Source organism: Micromesistius poutassou, assembly GCF_964030765.1.
Source record: "Micromesistius poutassou genome assembly, chromosome: 18".
Classification (NCBI taxonomy): domain Eukaryota; kingdom Metazoa; phylum Chordata; class Actinopteri; order Gadiformes; family Gadidae; genus Micromesistius; species Micromesistius poutassou.
Window position 1 is genome coordinate 14170903 of NC_140288.1, and position 18513 is coordinate 14189415.

Sequence of the window (18513 nt, forward strand, 5' to 3'; positions counted from 1 at the left end):
ACGTAAAGACTGATAGACAGATGCAAAATAATGAGCCCAGCCGTGAAAAGAGGGGGAAGAGAAGAAGGAATCTAAGCAAGACAGAGGGGTCTCGAGGGAGGAGGCGAGAGGAGGAACTCACAGATCGAACAGCAGGTAGTGGAAACCTTCCTCCGAAATACTGTCATGAAGACGAACTGCAAACCAGCACAGAGAGAGGAGGGAGACGGGATTAAAACACAAGAGGAACGACTGCAGCATGTGACAGAGGGGATGCGGGAAAAAAAAAAAAGGGTCCAAATGTCAAAAATATAAGAAATGAGATAATTAGGATGATGCTATTTCTGATAGGGACAGTGTCAGTCGCGTTGCGCCCCAAAGGGCTTATTTTAAAATAAGAGCGCTCAGACTCACCGATGTTGGAGTGTTTCAGCAACCGACAGATCCTGGCCTCGCGGTCCAGTTTCTGGTGGTCTAGGAGAGATTCCAGGCAAGAGGGGTTGATCACAACAACACGTAAACAACACATTCATCATAACACCGCCTCACGTCATGTACAGTGCAGAGTGTGTGTGTGTGTGTGTGTGTGTGTGTGGGGGGGGGGGGGGGGGAGGTGTGTAACTGTGCGTTCACACCAAAAGACACAAATGTCGCCGTGTAGCGCGACACAGCAAATGTTGTAGCGCGACACAGCGAAATCTGTCGCTGTGCTTATGTGTGCTTATTTGTGTGCACTTAACGTGTCGCGGGGCGAATTTTGTCGCGGAGCGTTTTGCCTGCCAACGGTCATTCATGCCAATTCATTCTCATCAACCATGGCCGAGATGTGTGTCTGTACCTGTTGTGGAAGAGGGAGAGACGTCGGAATGCCGTCGTTTATGGGTTAATAATATAATCCGGAGGCGCACACCGCTTTGTGCCATGATATTATATATATCGTATATATTATATAGATATTTATATATTATATATAGATATAGCGCTCCGGGAGTCACAAACGGCAACAATAACTTTCTCCTCCAAGCTGCGGTTCACTGAACGGTTGAACGGTGATTGGCTGTTTTACGTTACTTCACCCAGGGAGTGAACTGATTGGCTGTTACTTGACGTCACCCAGGGAGTGAACGCTGATTGGCTGTTTTACGTTACTTCACCCACGTTACCCACAGGCAGTGAACGCTGATTGGCTGTTTCAACGCGAATGCCGCGGAAAAGTTGAAATATTTCAACTTCTGCGACATCTGTCGCTCATTTGCGCGACAAAATCCACGTGAACGCGCCCGCCCGTCTTGGGGAAAACTGTCGCCCCGTCAATCAAATCTTGTCGCGGGTCCCGGCGACAAAAAGTGTCGCCCTATACGCGTCTCTACGTTCACTTAACATTGAAACGTGTCGCGGGGCGAAGTGCGGTGTGAACACACAGTTAGTGCCTCAACTCAACGCGCTGGCTGAGGTCAACCAGAAGAGGATCTAGCTATGAACAGCATTTTCTATATTTATGCAGCATTTTCTCTTTTTAGTCCTAGTGACGAAAAACAAAGAAAGTGTCACGCATAAACGACACATAAACAACCCAAAATAATCGATATAGACCCACAAAAAAAAAACACACAAAAGAAAACACAAATACAGACAAAACTAAAACCAAAACGCCCTGGAGCCCGTCGACATTTCAACGTGTGCGCCGTATGGATTCGGGCAGTCTCGTGTCAAAGACCCCTCCCCCTTGTGGTTGTTTTGTTTATGAAGCGAGAGAGAGAGAGAGAGAGAGAGAGAGAGAGAGAGAGGGAGAGAGAGGGATCGTTTGTGTGAAGGAACAGAGATGCTCTGATCCGTTTGGGTTGAGTTAACCACAGAGCTGCTCCTCTCTTTGTGTTTCAGAGACAGACGGTTGGAAGCAGACAGCTCTCGACTGTCCTGCCAGGGCTCTCTAGTTTAGAGGAAATCAAACAACTGGGATGGCTCTCACTCTCTCACACACACACTCACACACACACACACACAACCACACAACCACACACAACCACACACACAGACACACCATTGTTTTGTTGTTGCGTAAATACACTTTGACGTGAATCCAGATGGAACTGTAATAGAAGCAGATGAAGTCAGCAGGTTTGCGTTCACAGTGACACCTCCTCACGGTGCCATTTTGGCAATTTCCCTTGGCTCTTTGCAGCATTATTAAGCCTGTTTAGAAAACCCTTGTGACACTTCAGGCGGCCTTTATGTCCAACTAGCCTCCGTCAGAGGAAAACAGAAGTGGAATCAAACACTCACAGCGCCTGAAAACATGCCCATCCGACCCCAGACCAGGGACAACACCGCCGCCCCGGTCATCGGCTCCGGGTCGGTCATTCGAGCCGTTGAACACCCCCACCACGGTGTCATGTATTTCAGCAAAGGTTGATTCTAAATGTTTCGTGAATGCATTTCAAACCCCAATGTCGGCGCGGGACCGCCCCCCGTGGACGACATGCTCACCTCTGGCCGAGAGCTTCTTGGTGTTGATGATCTTGGCCGCGTACTCTTGGCCCGAGCAGAGTTTGACACAGCGGCGCACCACTGAGAAGGCTCCCCTGGGGAACGAAGGGGGGGGGGGGCAGGAGACAGAAGAGAATGACGACGGGAGACAGGAGTTCAGCGTGCCTTCCCCGCCGGCTGAGTCAGCGCTATACACGCTCGCTTTCGAAGCGCCTATAGCCGCCGACTTAAGCCACCAGTTTAAGCCACCAACTTAGCCCTAAGAGAGGACGGAGGGCTGCACGACAAGCACAGGTCTCTCTGGACATTTTGAAGGTCTTTAAAGTGATTCTGTTCACATTGTTGCTGCTGGTTTGACTCCTTTATGTTTGTAGCACTCTGGGGAAGAGTTTAAAGAGACCTCATTTAAAACCGTTAGACCTTGAGACACAGTGCCTTATTGGGTTTGTGTGTGTGTGTGTCCTAATATGCTGGGAGTGTGTGTGTGTGTGTGTGTGTGTGTGTGTGTGTGTGTGTGTGTGTGTGTGTGTGTGTGTGTGTGTGTGTGTGTGTGTGTGTGTGTGTGTGTGTGTGTGTGTGTGTGTGTGTGTGGGCCAGTCTACCTAAACCTCTCTGTAGACAGGTATTTTCATACCTGTCTACAGAGACAGGTATTAGCCCAAACTAATCAAAGACAAACAGAAATAACAGACCATTTTGTTTCACTCGTTCTAATTATAGCTCATCTTTGGTTTGTTATGTAATAATAAAAAAAATACTTGAGTGAAAGCCCTGTCTCCTAAAACACTTCGGCACGTTTAGACGGTTATGGGAATGGAAGTACATGGGGGCCAAACAGAAGGCTGTTTACATCACGACGGCTTCACGGTTCAACCTGTGCGAACATGCATTAATAGAATTTGCTAAAACACAAAGCCAAGCCATCCTGTTTTTCCACTAGTTGGCTACAGGCTCACATTTTAAAAGCCACTCTTCCGCTTTCTTCGCACGAAGCTAAGAACCCATTTCCCTGACAGTCCACCAGAAACACGTCTATCGTCATGAATAATAAATCGAGTCGAATGAATATTGTTTATTTTTTATTTCATTTTTTTGGGGGGGGGTTGATAGTGTTTGTACAAGCAGGGTACATCTTCCCTCCCACGCATCACCAGAGAGACATACAAAACATCTGCTTCGACACGTTCTGCCGTTTGGGCATCATCCATCCGTCCGTCCATCATCAATTCTTCTGTCCGTCCATCATCCATCCGTCCACGGGCATTCAACCAACACCTCATTAGTGAGCCAGCGCGGGGGTATCCCTCGCTTCTCCCCCTCTACAGTGGTCGAACACACACACACACACACACACACACTGACGTTCCCCGCATATAAGGACACACACAAGCACGGACACGCACACACACGCACATACACACGCTCCTCGGATATAAGGAGCAGGGAAAGAGGCAAAGTAAAAATACATATTGCCTATAGCCATTTGCGAATCTATAAGGGAAACAATGAATAACTTCAAAGATGTAATTTCTGCACCCACGCTCAAAAAGCCGTTGGATGGATCAGGGTAATTATCATAGGATGAACTGATGCTGTACCGACCCATGCACCAGCAGACACTACAGCGCTATTGCAGTCCGTGGGACTTTCCGCACAAGCGATTCGGAACGTTAGCATGCGTAAATTAGCGGTCTAAAAAGTGAAACTCTTGGATTTTAATAAAGGGGAGAGTTTGTCCAAACAATTTGGGGGTAAAGCCATTAAAAGAGAGACCGAGAGGGGGTGCTCGGTCTGTTTTAAAGGGACGCATCTCCATCTCCCTCCACACTATTCTGCAGATGTGCATTCCCCGGACCTCGCAGATTTACAATCGGGTGGTAAAGTAGGAGTTAATAAACATGTAAGGAGGTCTTACTTGCCAAGTTCTTCATAAAGCTGGAATTCATCTGTAAAACGTGTGCAAGTAGTCACTGCCATATTTCTCCCGTGCTGCTCAAGCCCGAAATAGACGGTCATGCAGCGCTCTATGGTACCCAGTCTCCGCCCACACCAAACCCCGCCCACACCACGCCACGCCCACCGCTAACTCTCCGTCCCCGCGTCGCTCACGGACCTACCGTCGCTCCACCGCATGCATGTGCCCAAAAAGCTATTTATGAATAGCTGCGTTACAGCAAGAGCCGTGAAGAAATAAGATACACTGCAATGCCTTAGCCCTGTTTACAAATAACATAAATGGGGTGATGATGAGAAACAGCAATAACGTGGTTAGGATGCAAAAATAGCCAAGAAACTGACTGATGATTGATAGGCCTATCTTGCGGTTGGAACGCCACAACCTGGGCTCTTGGAGGCTTTTAAATTGAATGATTCGAGTTAGTTTACTTTTTAGTAATTAAGAAGTCACTCTGACGTTACAATGAATACAGATGGAGCTCTTTAAGGAGTAAGTGGGAGATGGATGGCTCCGATTACAGGATACAGCAACCCCACTTTCCTGCCATTTAGGCGCTATGGTTAGGGATTTATCTTGTGGATTGTTTCTTCATTGGGAGCATCTCACAACGCACTGATGTTTAGCATTGAACAACAGTTGCGTCTGATATCAAGTAATAAATAACTACTCAACTATTGAGTAGCATCTTAGGATTTTGTAATAGTGTGTTAAGTGTTATTTACATAATTTCTCAACTAATACTCACCACAATTTAAGAAGTACGGATACATTTTAAACATAATGACTGAAACCTCTAACTTAACATACTTGAATCACCATCAAAGTGGAAACGGGTCCATTATATTCATAACCATTTAATATTTTCACACTCATTTTTCACACACAAAAGCAAAAAAAAAAAACAGGCAGAAAGGCAAACCAACACGTGAATTCAACCATCGACTCGATCCTCTCACCTCCAACAGTGGATAAATAAAGTTCAATATTCTAACTCAGTCAAGACTTTTTTTGGGTGAAGACCATACATTTGAGGTTTCCGGTGAGCTGGTGACAAAGAGGCTCAACATGTATACGGACTCGAACAAACGTGATAAAAATAAACAAATAAAAACGCATTTAAAAATCAGTAGGACATTTTTAAAGCCAGGCACTGAAGTCCTCATCACGGGCACGGCTTTCTTACCCTCACACCTTGTTTTGTTCCTAATACCCCCCCCCCCCCCCCCCTTCGCTTTCTAACCCGTGCCCTGAAATAGCAACAGTTTGTAAGTTACCCCCTCGGTGTCCACGCGTGGGGGGGGGGTGCGTTTGGTTTAGAACTGCACCGCGCTGGGGGGGATGTCGAACATGGTGGGGTCGAACTGCTGCCCTCGGAACGGAGAGCCCTCGGCGTCCCACCCCTTCTTCAGCATGTCGTGCACCTTCTGTGGGGAAAACAAACGCACCTTTAAAAGACAGCGTGCATGACGGGTCCGATGAGTTTATCCGCCGATAGAACAGAGGAACGCCACAATAAAAGCCCCATGCCGGTTCCAACCTCACTCCAAAACGAAAATGACTTCTATGCGGTCTGCTCCGCTCATGCCCGCTAATCGACTCACACACAGCTGAGCTGGCGTCACGTCGCTTTGTCACTTTAGCATCCACTCAAATGCTAAAGGCCAAGTATTATTTTCCTCTGCCAATGCATTAACTAGTCATGTAGCGGACTCTTTCATCCAGAGTCAGACGCATTTAGGAGTGGCTAGGCGATGAGCTTTCGTGCGCAAGATGAGTAACGCGTGACACTGCGGCCGGACCCACTGCCCACGAGCTGGGGCTGGACCGGGGGGGCTTGAGGACATGGGGGGGTTTCCTGGGTGTGTGGAACGTACCATCTCGTGGCTCTGGGGCTTCCCCTGGAGCTTCTGGTGGTAGTCGAAGGAGAGGCGGTCCAGAACGGCGTGCTCCTCCTCGTCTACCGACGCCATGCCGCGCTCCCGGTTGATCTGGTTAATGTCGATCTCCTTCTCGCCTTTCAGCACCGCGTTCCACCACACCTCCCCGACCTTACTGAGAGACAGCTGGCGATGGGAGAGGAACGCGGGGAGTTAGTTTGGTACTGGCAATCAGGGATCTGGTGGTAGAATTCGGTTGGCAACTAGAGTGGGGTGTGTGTGTGTGTGTCTCTCCTTGTGTGTGTGTGTGTGTGTGTGTCTCTCCTTGTGTGTGTGTGTGTGTGTGTGTGTGTGTGTGTGTGTGTGTGTGTGTGTGTGTGTGTGTGTGTGTGTGTGTGTGTGTGTGTGTGTGTGTGTGTGTGTGTGTGTGTCTCTCCCTGTGTGTGTCTCTCCCTGTGTGTGTGTCTCTCCCTGTGTGTGTGTGTGTGTCTCCCTGTGTGTGTGTGTGTGTCTCCCTGTGTGTGTGTCTCTCCCTGTGTGTGTGTGTGTGTGTGTCTCTCCGTGTGTGTGAGTGTGTGTCTCTCCGTGTGTGTGTGTGTGTGTGTGTGTGTGTCTCTCCCTGTGTGTGTGTGTGTGTGTGTGTGTGTGTGTGTCTCTCCCTGTGTGTGTGTGTGTGTGTGTGTGTCTCTGTGTGCATGTGTGCGCGTGTGTGTGTGTCTCTCTCTCCCTTGTACGTGTGTCTCTCTCCCTGTACGTGTGTGTCTCTCCCTGTTTGTGTGTGTCTTTGCATGTGTCTCTTGTCTGTTGCTACGTCAGTGTGTGGGTGTCAGTGTGTGTGATTGTGTTGTACGTGTGCTGCTACACGCACCACCACACAGCGCCCTGGTTCCAGGCTCCACAAGGAGTTCTCCGTGTTGATCTTGTGCGGCAGTTCTCCCTCCATCAGCACTTGCTCCTCCGCGCCGTCCCTTACACACACGCGCACGCTGCCGGGCAAAAGGTTCACCGACACCTGGGGATGGCAGGGGAGACTCAGGCCAAGTCCACACACACACACACACACGATGCCGGATGTGTGTCAACGCTTCGTTTCTGGGTCAATGGGTTTTTTCCGTCCACACTGGCGTTCTCTAGACAGCCTTTTGAAAACCTCCTCGAAATTTTGTAATCTTCGAAAGCCATCTAAGCAGAGCGCTCAGCTGTCCTGTGATCACCGCTCCAGTTACCGTTTTACGTCATAGTTTTCCGAAATATACGCTTTACCCGTCGACACAGAAACAAATGACAGGCTTTAAGGATTTAACCATGTCGGGGATCGTTTTCAAAGAGCTCTCTTTTCTGTGGTGGAAAAACACTTTAAAATGTTCCTTGGACAGAAGTCGTTTCTGCATTTATCCCTCGTCGCAGACATGGCCTTAAGCGTCTTCATCACAAAAACAGTTAGTTGTTTTTAATGCAACAAAGGTGTTTTTTTTCATGCCGCGTGAGCTGAAGAGAGAACAGCTGTTGACAGCTGGTGGTGAGCGTCTGTGTTTACCTGTCTGCCCTTGACAACCGTCTTGGAGACAAACACGCGGATCTCCACGTCCGTGTAGTCCTGGGACCAGCTGTAGTTTTCTCTTGTGGCTCCGTTGTAGCTGTCTGGGTCTGCCTGGTACTGGGTCTGACTCCTAAAGCGTGCGCGCACACACACACACACGCATATTTTTCATTATATACACATACAAAATGATTATTTACTTGTATTGAATTTATTGATAGGCATAGAAATTGTGTACATCACGTCATATATTTTTGTTTGCAACAAAGTTCGTTGTAGTCTTGATTGTCAAACACCAACTGATTTATTAGGTCCAACGCTAACATTGGCGCTAGCACTAGCAGTGAAGCTAACGTCTGCGCTAGCAGCTCACTCTAGGAGATCCTGCAAATTATGCAAAATGTTGGGCTTCATACTACTTTCCCCAAGCGTGTTTGGTGCAATCAACCCTCCTGTTCCCAATGCGGGGGTGAGAAATCCTTCTCTCCACTTAAAGGAGATAAGCACTAACTCAGGACAACTATGAGACAGAAGTGGCAGTCTGCACCCGCCCTGATGACCATTGCATCCAAACTAATCAAGGGAATCGACTTTGAGGATTTAACTACTTTGCATGCACGAAGTCAAGAACGCAGACGTTCTGCTAAGGTGAGGCTTATTAAGCATTATTTCGGGGTAAATGTTCCTCCAAGGACTATTTGATATTTGTGGAACAGTTATCGCTTTTAACTGGTTGCTAAGTCAGTGATGCTTGTAAAGGCTGTGTATGTATGTATGTATTTCTGTAACAGTGTAAGGGCTAGTATTGCATTTGTAGGCCCACGTCTATCTATTTTGTTATTTTTGTTGGGTCTTACATTTTCCTAGCAGTGTGGTGACCCTAGGGTACTGCTCTGTAATAATTCGGGGCTGGGTGGGACAATGGCCAAAAGAGATAAAAAGCTTATTCCAGAGTGTAATGTTCTATTGGGAAACCTATATATATTTTTATTTATCTGACGCATCATCATATATAAGGATTGTTCAGTATTTTCAAGTTTTCCAAGTGGTCTCTGCAGAAGCTGTCACGTTAAATCATTATCTGAATTGGATCACGCAACTTATTTCATTTAATTTATCTTTCAACAACCAATGAGATAGTTTGTTTATGTTTAATGATTGTGTTCCATTTGTATGTCATACGGGAAAGGGCAGTGAGTGATGATATACACACTAAAAGACACTATGTACTTTTATGTCTGCACACTGGGTTAGCAGTGATGCCTGTGAGTAAGATGAAGAGTCACGGATTGTGCTGTGTGTTTATGAATACTACTCACGTCGCTGAAGCCGGGTCTGTGCTGGCTGCCTCCGCCTTGGCTTCCTGGGACGGCTGGGCAGGACCACCAGCAGTAGGCTGTTGACTCGTGCCTGGTTGAGGGGAGGATGCAGAAGATGGCTCGGCTGGTTCTGAGGGGGACTTCTCTACTTGGGCTGCTTCTGTGTTTGGTTCCGCTTTGTCCTGCTGTGGTACTGACTCCACCAACACCTCCTGCTCTACGGGAGGCGGTGCTTTAGGTTCTTCCTTCTGTTTAAGCTCTTTCAGTCGCCTGTCTCGGTCCTGTTCTGAGACCCGTTCGAAGCTCTTAAACGCCTGCAAAGGGAACCATCAGACATCAAGTGTGAACATTAAGTCCCTGTTTTCCAACTTTGCCAAACGTTTGTTTTCTCAAAACAACCGTTTGAAGTAATCACACGGTAAGTCATATAGTCTACGTTCATGGTTTACGTCAATACCTTCAGGACCATCTTCTCTGCGATGCCGGGAGGGAAGCCCATACGGTCGTTGGGACATGACAGCAGGCGGTAGAAGTCGGTTTTGCGGTACAAGAAGCCGAAGTAGACCTGTAGGAAGTCCTGGACGTTTCCGACGTGCTGCAGGATCCCCAGCAGCGCGTGGTCGTACATCTCTGTCATCTCGACGGGAGACGACATCTTCACGGTGCGCAACGGAGTACGTCCCGGTCACTTACTACTGTCAATGTGCGCTTTTGTTTCGAATTCTCCGTTGTTGAGGCGAACGGGAGCGTGGACGACGGCGAAGAGTGTTTGGATTTTGCACATCCGGTTGGTATGCTTCTGGAATGGTCCGTCAACAAATGTTTCTCCCCACAACAGTTCCTAATAACAAATAACTCAAATCCTATAAAATAACAGTGAATGCAATCTCATTAAAAAAAATGTTTTAACGTGAATGTGAAACACGATTTTTTTTTTTAAGAATACCGATCCATCTTAATGAATACGTATCATATTATATGATTCTTCCCATAATAATCCCGGTGAGTTGTTGAGGGTCGGGCGACATGGCGGCGTCCTTGAGCAGCAGTCCGTGTGCGATGATGTTGGTAAGAAATGTTACTTTACTCTATGGAAGCGGTGTGTGGTTTATATATTCCAGCAAACTATCCATGCTGTGTATATAAATGATAATCTGTTGATTTAATAAACGAAAAGAGGGAACTCCTGGCTGACTAGTTCACCGAATAGTCTAGCTGACGTCTATGGAAACTGACTTCTTATCCAGAATGGTTAGAAAACTGAACGATAACAAATATCCTAAGAAGGTTGCTATCAGCATCTGATTTATATAAATGCACGTGGGCCGTTTACTTTGTTTCTCTATTTCCCTTTCCTTTCAAAACCACAGATTGGTAGGATAAATAGTTTTCAAGGCTCAACACGGGCTGTCAGAATCAAACAGAGCAATTATTATCAAAGTACTGTCAGAGAATGTCTGATACGAAGACGGGCTCTGGTGTTGTATGTTTAATGGTGTTTCACCATCTCCCTTCCTCTCCCAGAGGTCCTTAGTGAAGTCCGGTACCGTGTGGAACACCCTGGGTACTAGGGGCCTTCATGTGACTGCTGTACAGTGCAAGGTAACCAGTTCGTATACTTCAATAATGAATCTTTGTCAACGATAGTGAAACCTCTCAGAGGAAGAAAAAAACCCTCATGAATTGTGCTTTAATGAACAGCACAGTTTGTTAACACTGTAAAATGTTCAAGCTGTTTTAGTCAGTTGTTGAAACAACTCCATGAAATGTGTTGATTTATGTTTGCCCGTGTTGTTCAAGAACATCACGCGAGTTATTCTGAAACCAAGCTCTGTTTCTCCTCGCCATAAAGAACCATGCGGCTCGTATCCGTGTGGGGAAAGGAGACAGAGGTGTGACCTACGAGCAGGCCCTGCACCCCCACCACATCGGACACCGCAAAGGGTGGCTGTCCCAGCACCCCTGTAGGTCTCGGCTCACACTAACCGACTGTGCTCATTGAGTTTTGAGTGTTTCATTAACCTGCTGTAGAAAAAGGCCCACTTGATTGGGTTGATCGTTTAAAAAATTTAGATTTAAAAAGTTTTTTAAGTATAGGGTGGCTCAAACCCTACCCGCTCCTGAATGACATATCTGAAGTGACTTTGGATACGGCGTCTGCCAAACGGCAAAATAAATAGTTCAGGTGCATCAATGTGTTCTTCCTTGCCTTTCCAGGTAATCTCAAAGGAGAGGAGGGCGCGGCCGACCGGTCGTTAGAGGACGTGTTCATCAGGCGCTTCATCTTCGGAACTTTCCACGGTTGCCTTGCCAACGAGATCGTCATAAAGAGGCGGGGCAACGTGCTCATTGTGTGCGCGTTGATGCTGCAGAAACTCCCACCGCAGAAGTTCTACTTTCTGACGGGCTACACGGAGTCGTTGCTCGCCCACTTCTACAAATGTCCAGTGAAACTAGAGATCCAGACGCTACAGAAACAGGCAGTGTACAAATACTTGTGAAAGTGCATTTTTTGTTTTGATTGTGGAGTTATTGCAGTTTTTAAATAAACTGTATGTGATTGATCTTGACATTAACCCTTTATTTTGGACTTGGGGGTTTTTGTTGTTGTAATGTAGTTTCACAAGTAATCATGACGTGTTTGGCACTTAATAAAAGTTGAATGTAGGGACATGACATAATCCCATGCAGCGATTCTATACATTAGCCAACGTTTACAACACCAGGAGTGTTGAAAGAGAAGCGGTCATTGAAAGGAACTAGACATCACTTCCTGTTTGTCCATAGAGTTTAAGTTTGGTCGATATGGAAGACTGTTAATTATACACTGCAACACACAATCTATATAAAGATAGTGTTTTAGTGAGTTCAAGGGTAATGTGAAGGTTTTATGAACTATTCTAGAAACAAAAACATTTTAAACTAAACGTCCATGATTAAAAGGTAAAACACTATTCTTTCACAACTCAAATTCATGTTTAAATAACAAACTATAGACACAGTAAGTTATTTAATGTCACAGTTGTCACAATTCACAGTTAAGGCCTTTGAAGTGCTTCAGTACAATTATGTAAAGAACGATTAAAATTACCTCAATAGTAAAAAAAAGTCACATAAACATGGAAAATATCAGCAATATATCTATCGTCTCTCACTTATGTTAATATAAGATAGGATAGAATAGAAAGATAGGATGTTTGACTTTTCACACCTCGTAAAAAAAACAATTCTGTTACTAGACAAATACAGACAGTCGCTGAGGACTTCAATTATCTGAACATTGTTAAACAATAGAGTAGGAGTGCAATATATCTGCAATTAGTGCAACAGTACATGGATCACTTTTTCAGTTGGAAGTTGGAAAAGACTCAACAGTTCATGTAGGACAAAGAGGTTGATGCCCATAAGCAGTAGTTCTATCGAGCACTAGAAGTTAAGCAAGACCCATCGGTGTGTCATTTCACAGGGTCCCCAACATGTCTGATGTTGATTAGCCATAACATAACCAACCTTATAATGACATCACAAGGGGGAGCGTTATAATGGATCGATCGGCCTACCAGTTCCTAAAGTCCCACTGTGTAGGCTGGTAGGTCATACTTTGGGATATGACTTGCAATGGCTAATCGACGTCCCACCTGTTGGTAAAATAGGGGCCCTTTAACTTGACCCATAGCCCTACCGTGGCTACCCTCTTTTTGCATCCATTTGGTGCCGTTATTTGGTCGTCTTTTGACACAAACCATTGACAGCGTTGTCATGGCAGCTACTACCTGCACAAGACTGGAGTTTGATCAGCTGTTGGTTCATGGCTTGCAGGAGTGCCGGGTCCACCTTCTTAACGATGTTCTCCAGCTGGCTCGAGTCCGACGTCAGGTTGTACACCTCCACAAAGGACTGAGAAAGATTAGAAAAACACACGGAAAATTGAGGATTGATTAAACGTGAAATGCAAATGGTTTAGCTAGTTTAGAATCTACTCATAATTCATGACGAGCAAGCTGGCTCATCAAACACAAGAAAACGAGCTAAATGTATTTTGGTTGAACTTTGAAATTTGAAAGGAAATGTTTTATCGTGTGTACTTCATTGTCCGAAAACTCGCAGTACTGCAAGTTGCTTCCAACGAGGGTCCTGACGCATGCGTAGGTGTTGTTGTAGGAGTCCTCACACACGCAGTTGGGAAGGCAGTGCTAGATGACAGATTCCTGCGTTAGTTACTCATAGACATCAGTACACAGATGAACCATGTTGAGGAGTTTGACATTTGGACTCACAGAGAGGCCACAGCCTAGTTTGGGACAAGCAGGGTCCAGCACGGGGGAACCTTCTCCCGTGTGTTCAACCAGGAAACAGGACCGGGAGGTGCCGTTCCTCAAGGATGGGGCCTGATGGGATGACATTGTTTGAATTAGTCGTTTATTATTCAAACACTTTAAACCTAGGCGACTTGCAGTGATTTCAGATCAGTAATCAATAATCAGCAGATTAGAAAGGTTAGGTAGCTTGATCAATGATGCCTACAGGTATGATGCAGACATCAGTGATCAAACTCGGTACCTCAGCCACTGGGAGACAACGTCAGTTTAAACAAACACAAAACTGACCATCTGAGAGAGGAAAGACTGGCCGTCCATTATCGGCAGATCGGGGCCAGATATGTCCAGGATGGTGGGAGCTAGGTCGATGTTCAACACTGGTGCCTGTGAGATTGGGGGTCTCAAATGAACTCAAATGTAACCAATGAAAGGACCAATAAATACAATCGAAGCAGACGGACCTTCACTATTTGTTTGGGTGTGATGCCCGGACCTCGCACCATGAGGGGAACCCGGATGTCAAACTCATACAGCTGCCGCTTATCAATGGGCAGGGAGAACTGGCCTTTAGTGACAAAAGCAAACACACGTTTACAGAGCAAACAAATACAAATCAACCCTTACAGCGCAAAGGTCCGGCACTCATTTTGTCTGATTGGCTGAAATTGCACCAGACCATATCTCCCGGCGATGGTGTTGAAGAATCAATAGCACAGTTTAACCTGTGTGGAAGCCGTTATCCGAGGTGTAGAAGATGTAAGTATTATTGAGTTCCTTCGAGTCTTCCAGTTTCTTCACCAGCTTTTCCACCATATCATCTACTGATAGGAGAGTTCGCCACCTGCACAACACAATATTTCGATGGGTGTTTACACACTTTTTTTCCTCATAAGCTTATGAATCAATATTCATGCTTAACATAACGACACAGTCTGAATTTGGCCCTTTTTACGCATCCAGAAAATTAGCGTGAGCATGTATTGTGCAACAAGTGGTGCAAAAGTAAGTCACATGATTGGCCCCTGCACCTCTTCCTGTACGCATCATCCAGGAAGTCCACCGAGCTGCTGGCCATGGGGTTAGCGGGCTGTCGCAGCAGCCAGTGCTTGTCCTGAAACGAACGTTTGCACATCCATATCCATTTTTTGCATATGCACTATTGAAACATTCAGCAGATCGACACTTTACCCAAAGTGACTGACATGATCTATTTTCTTCGCGTGTTGTCATTAATGACCAGGGGGATATAGGGCATTTAAATGGGTTATAGGGCATTTAGATATGGTACCTGTAGGATGCCTACAGATAGACACAAAGACGAAGGTCGTATTCACCAAGCAGCCATATTGATTAATGGCCACTCAGGTAGCATTAAGAATGTATTTTCATTGAGGTGTCATGGTTTCCTGAACCATTCTACAAAGTAGAACCCAACCACTATGGCCGCTAGTGGAATAAGGTCCACTCGGCCGGTAGTCGGCCTCCATAATAACTAGAGAATCCTGCCCCAAATAAGGAAAAATGGCACCGCACACACACACAAACAAACAGACACACACACCACCACGACTCCAAAACCGAGTTAAACAGGATCATCACGCTCCAAAAAAAAAAAAAAAAAAACTGTTTCCGCTGAAAAGTTCTTCAACCATTGGCCCAAATACGCCACTTTTTCCTGAATCGGACCAATGGAGGACGCAGATCCTGGATCAATGAGGTAAATGGTGCAACATGTCACACGCGATTTATTCGCAGTAACAGAGTCGATGTCACAGACCCTTGGGCATCACTTCACCACACACACACACATACGAAGCAGTACTCTGTTCCATCAGAAAACAGCCAAGCGGGACATCCCTCCAATTAGGCTTTAGCTGAGCTTCAGCTGTGTGTCGACCTGATCCACGGCTTACCGCCCCCGGCTTGTTGAAGCTGCCATCGCGAGGAGCCTTGACATCACCGAACTCCTTCTGGTACTGGGGCGCTGCGGTCCAGGGGGCGTGGGCCGCCGGCGGGGACAGCATCATGAAGAACGGCCGCCCCGGGCTCCTCTTATCCAGGAAGTCCAGCGACCGGTTCAACTGGAGCACAGGAACACAAAACAACAACACAATGCATCACGGCATCTCCAGGGTAATAGTTCATACAGTGGTCTGCTGTTATAATTCAACGGTCATTCGCACAAACAAGCCAAACGTGTTGGATCTCACCATGTGACAACTAATTTGTATGAAGAACCTGTATGTGCTGACCATCTCAATTGGATGAATCTGATGACAATTAAAGCAGCAATGCATCATGGGATATAGTGTAGCAATACATGTTGTTGACCTTTTTTAGGGTGGATTATGGTTCTAAAGAAGAGCCATATATATAGGGAACCAGATACAATTTCGGGCAACACTGCAAAATGGTGAATGGTATAGTCATCTGAACACAGCACAGGTCTAACCTATAGAAATGCACGTGGATTGCCGCATGTAAAAGTGTGATCACACAGAAGGGTTTAACAAGCATGAACTCAATGCCAATGACAGGTGTACTTTGTTCTGCACGTATAACAGAAACCCCGTCACACCCAGAATACATATGGAGGGCTTTGTATCAGATACAGTTCTAAATAATTGCTTCAGAAATAGTGAGAAAAAATAACATTGTTCCAACATGTCACTAAACAACAAGTGAAAAAATTTACCAAGATCGCCCCTTGGGTTGTGAATGATCATGTGAAACCCTCCCATATGAAACTTTATAATTTAATAATTTTCCATCATGAGTCGAGATAACAAACTTACTATGAGATCTGTGAAGTAATCCTTCTCATAGCTGTCTCCATGCTTCTCCTCCTTACCGTTGACCGAAAGACTGTAGTTGTAGTACTGGGTGTCTCCAACCTGAACACAACACAATAAGTACATTACATTTTTCTAACTGATGGCGCTGAAGATACTTTCCCATTTAGTCTTCATCTAACAACTTGAAGGGAATTCATGTACAGGTCATCAGGGAGCAGGTAGGGGTTAGACAGTGATCATATACAGGTCATTAGGGAGCAGGTAGGGGTTAGACAGTGATCATATACAGGTCATTAGGGAGCAGGCCCACAGGCAGACTGAGGACATTGGAGACGGAACCCAGAACCTTCCGACTTGGACCCTATACTGCCAGCTACTTGACAGACAGATGTGAGCGAGTGAGTCCTTGTCTGTCTGTCTGTCTGTCCGTCCGTCCGTCTCACCAGTGCGTTCCAGACATCCCATCCGGGTGGAATATGCGCAAACTGGCCAGCCTCGTTCGTTCCATACTAAAACAAGAAGAAGACACAGAAAATGGTCAGATCTTAACCACTACACATTTCCTAAATGTCTGTATGTTGACTTGCTTTCAATTGAAGTAGTTGAAGTTAAATACAGTTAAATATAAACCTAGTGTGCTATTTATCCATTACACTGCCGCCATAACTTTAGAAATTACATTTTCTCCACAGACCGGAGTGGGAAAGTTTCCTAGGTTGATGGTGCCATGTTTGGTGGATTTTATCGATTTTATTATTGAGGGCACTTGCCAGTGGACCAACTGGAAGATTGGGAAGACAAGACTGCAGTGGCACAACAATCTGTACAAGTTACAGCAGCGTCTTGGCGGAAGACAGAACTGAAACTCAAGAGTCTGCCAAAAACTGACACCATCATTCCTCCTCAAGTGCTCCTTTTTATATATCTATGCATAAATAAATATATATAGAGTAGACAGTTTTCATATATATGCATATTTAACAGCAACCCCACCTGTAAGGTCAACAGTCCATGTGTAAATATAAATATTAATTCAGTCTCCATGTATAATTTATCATTGCATTCTTTTTTAAATTAATTAAGTGTGTGTGTGTGTGTGTGTGTGTGTGTGTGTGTGTGTGTGTGTGTGTGTGTGTGTGTGTGTGTGTGTGTGTGTGTGTGTGTGTGTGTGTGTGTGTGTGTGTGTGTGTGTGTGTGTGTGTGTGTGTGTGTGTGTGTGTGTGTGTGTGTGTGTGTGTGTTACCTGCTCCAGGTACTTCCCCGCGAAGAACGTGTGGTACTTCCGTTTGCTGAGGTAGACGGGGAGCGCCAGGGCCTCCGGGCCTTTCTGCCACAGAGGACTTGAGCAGTTACCCGACAGAGAGTCGTTCCTCACGGCGTGGTTGTGGGGGTAGTTACCCGTCAAAATACTGCTTCTACTGGGACAGCCGAGCGCCGTAGCTGTATACTATCCGACAGACGTGGGGGAGAAGAGAAGACAGGAGGAACTCAACGAGTCGTTATTTTTAAGAAGCAGAAAGTATTGCGGACTATTTGACAACCGTATATGCAGCAGGTTGTAACAGAGGGTTGTACCCACAGCGTTTGAAAACGTAGCCCCCGCATCTCCTATCAGCAGTTTGGTTTTCTTCATCGGGCTCTGCAGAATGCACAAAGAGGCGCTCACGTCTTCAACAACTGATGTGTCAAATTTATGTTATCGTGTCACCTCAATAAAAACAATATTTGAAACTTTATTTTGAAACACACCTTATTTTTTTTTGACACAGTTAGACACATATCATTAAAACAAAACAACTCTCACCATTCCCCCCAGTTCAACATCCTGGTCGTCAGCGAGGATCAGGACGATGTTGCTCGCGCCGCACGCTGCGTACCTGACGTTACAGGTAAACAGCACGAGGAGAAGGCTCACGGCTGGACCCAGGCGACTCCCAGTATGAGCATGTCTGGGCGGAGGTGCTCTCTCTGAATATGCCATTAGAAGTACGGGGACTCTCGGACCAGACAGCCTGCACCCACTGGTGGTGACAAGTTGTGTTTTCTACTGCTGGTAAAGTCCGATCTCTAGCCCAGCGCACTGATTGAGCAATTTGACATCCCGGGGGTGGGGACTCTCCGTGGTCATATGATCATATAGGTGTGTGTGTGTGTGTGTGTTTCTGTGTCTTGTGTGTGTGTGGGTGTGCGTGTAAAACTACGCGCATGGTTTGAAGTCCCCTATAGCCTAGAGGCATGAC

At 46.1% G+C, this 18513-nt stretch overlaps 4 protein-coding genes across 7 annotated transcripts in view; 1 reads left to right on the top strand and 3 right to left on the bottom strand.

The window, feature by feature from the left end:
* The window catches only part of camk2b2 (calcium/calmodulin-dependent protein kinase (CaM kinase) II beta 2), a 25838-nt gene extending 21385 nt beyond the window's left edge, over positions 1–4453 (bottom strand). For all 3 annotated transcript variants that reach the window (XM_084483156.1, XM_084483158.1, XM_084483157.1), the window contains exons 1-4: positions 4382–4453; positions 2467–2561; positions 394–453; positions 122–176 (exon numbers count right to left, since the gene is read on the bottom strand). In XM_084483156.1, the coding sequence (XP_084339282.1) occupies positions 122–176; positions 394–453; positions 2467–2561; positions 4382–4443 (272 nt within the window). In that variant the 5' untranslated portion in view covers positions 4444–4453. The remainder of the gene's footprint in view (positions 1–121; positions 177–393; positions 454–2466; positions 2562–4381) is intronic.
* An 814-nt stretch (positions 4454–5267) lies between these two features.
* nudcd3 (NudC domain containing 3) lies at positions 5268–9957 on the bottom strand. 2 transcript variants are annotated; one of them, XM_084483165.1, is made up of 6 exons: positions 9617–9957; positions 9160–9473; positions 7838–7967; positions 7169–7312; positions 6298–6486; positions 5268–5847 (listed from the first exon to the last, which is right to left on the bottom strand). In XM_084483165.1, exons 1-6 carry the CDS (start codon positions 9812–9814, stop codon positions 5737–5739), a joined length of 1086 nt encoding a protein of 361 aa, XP_084339291.1. In that variant the 5' UTR covers positions 9815–9957; the 3' UTR covers positions 5268–5736. The 2 variants fall into 2 exon arrangements, with proteins under 2 accessions (XP_084339291.1, XP_084339290.1); XM_084483164.1 differs by having other exon boundaries at positions 7838–7970.
* Positions 9958–10165: 208 nt separating this feature from the next.
* On the top strand, positions 10166–12043 carry mrps24 (mitochondrial ribosomal protein S24). The gene is made up of 4 exons (XM_084483167.1): positions 10166–10227; positions 10684–10761; positions 11012–11123; positions 11377–12043. The coding sequence occupies exons 1-4, from the start codon at positions 10186–10188 to the stop codon at positions 11658–11660; spliced, it is 516 nt and encodes a 171-aa protein (XP_084339293.1). The 5' UTR covers positions 10166–10185; the 3' UTR covers positions 11661–12043.
* A 113-nt stretch (positions 12044–12156) lies between these two features.
* Positions 12157–18337, bottom strand: gnsb (glucosamine (N-acetyl)-6-sulfatase (Sanfilippo disease IIID), b). The gene is made up of 13 exons (XM_084483159.1): positions 18078–18337; positions 17853–17912; positions 17517–17720; positions 16717–16782; positions 16274–16372; positions 15392–15559; positions 14507–14589; positions 14201–14319; positions 13940–14043; positions 13767–13862; positions 13437–13547; positions 13245–13352; positions 12157–13056 (listed from the first exon to the last, which is right to left on the bottom strand). The coding sequence occupies exons 1-13, from the start codon at positions 18252–18254 to the stop codon at positions 12877–12879; spliced, it is 1575 nt and encodes a 524-aa protein (XP_084339285.1). The 5' UTR covers positions 18255–18337; the 3' UTR covers positions 12157–12876.
* Between the last annotated feature and the right edge of the window lie 176 nt (positions 18338–18513).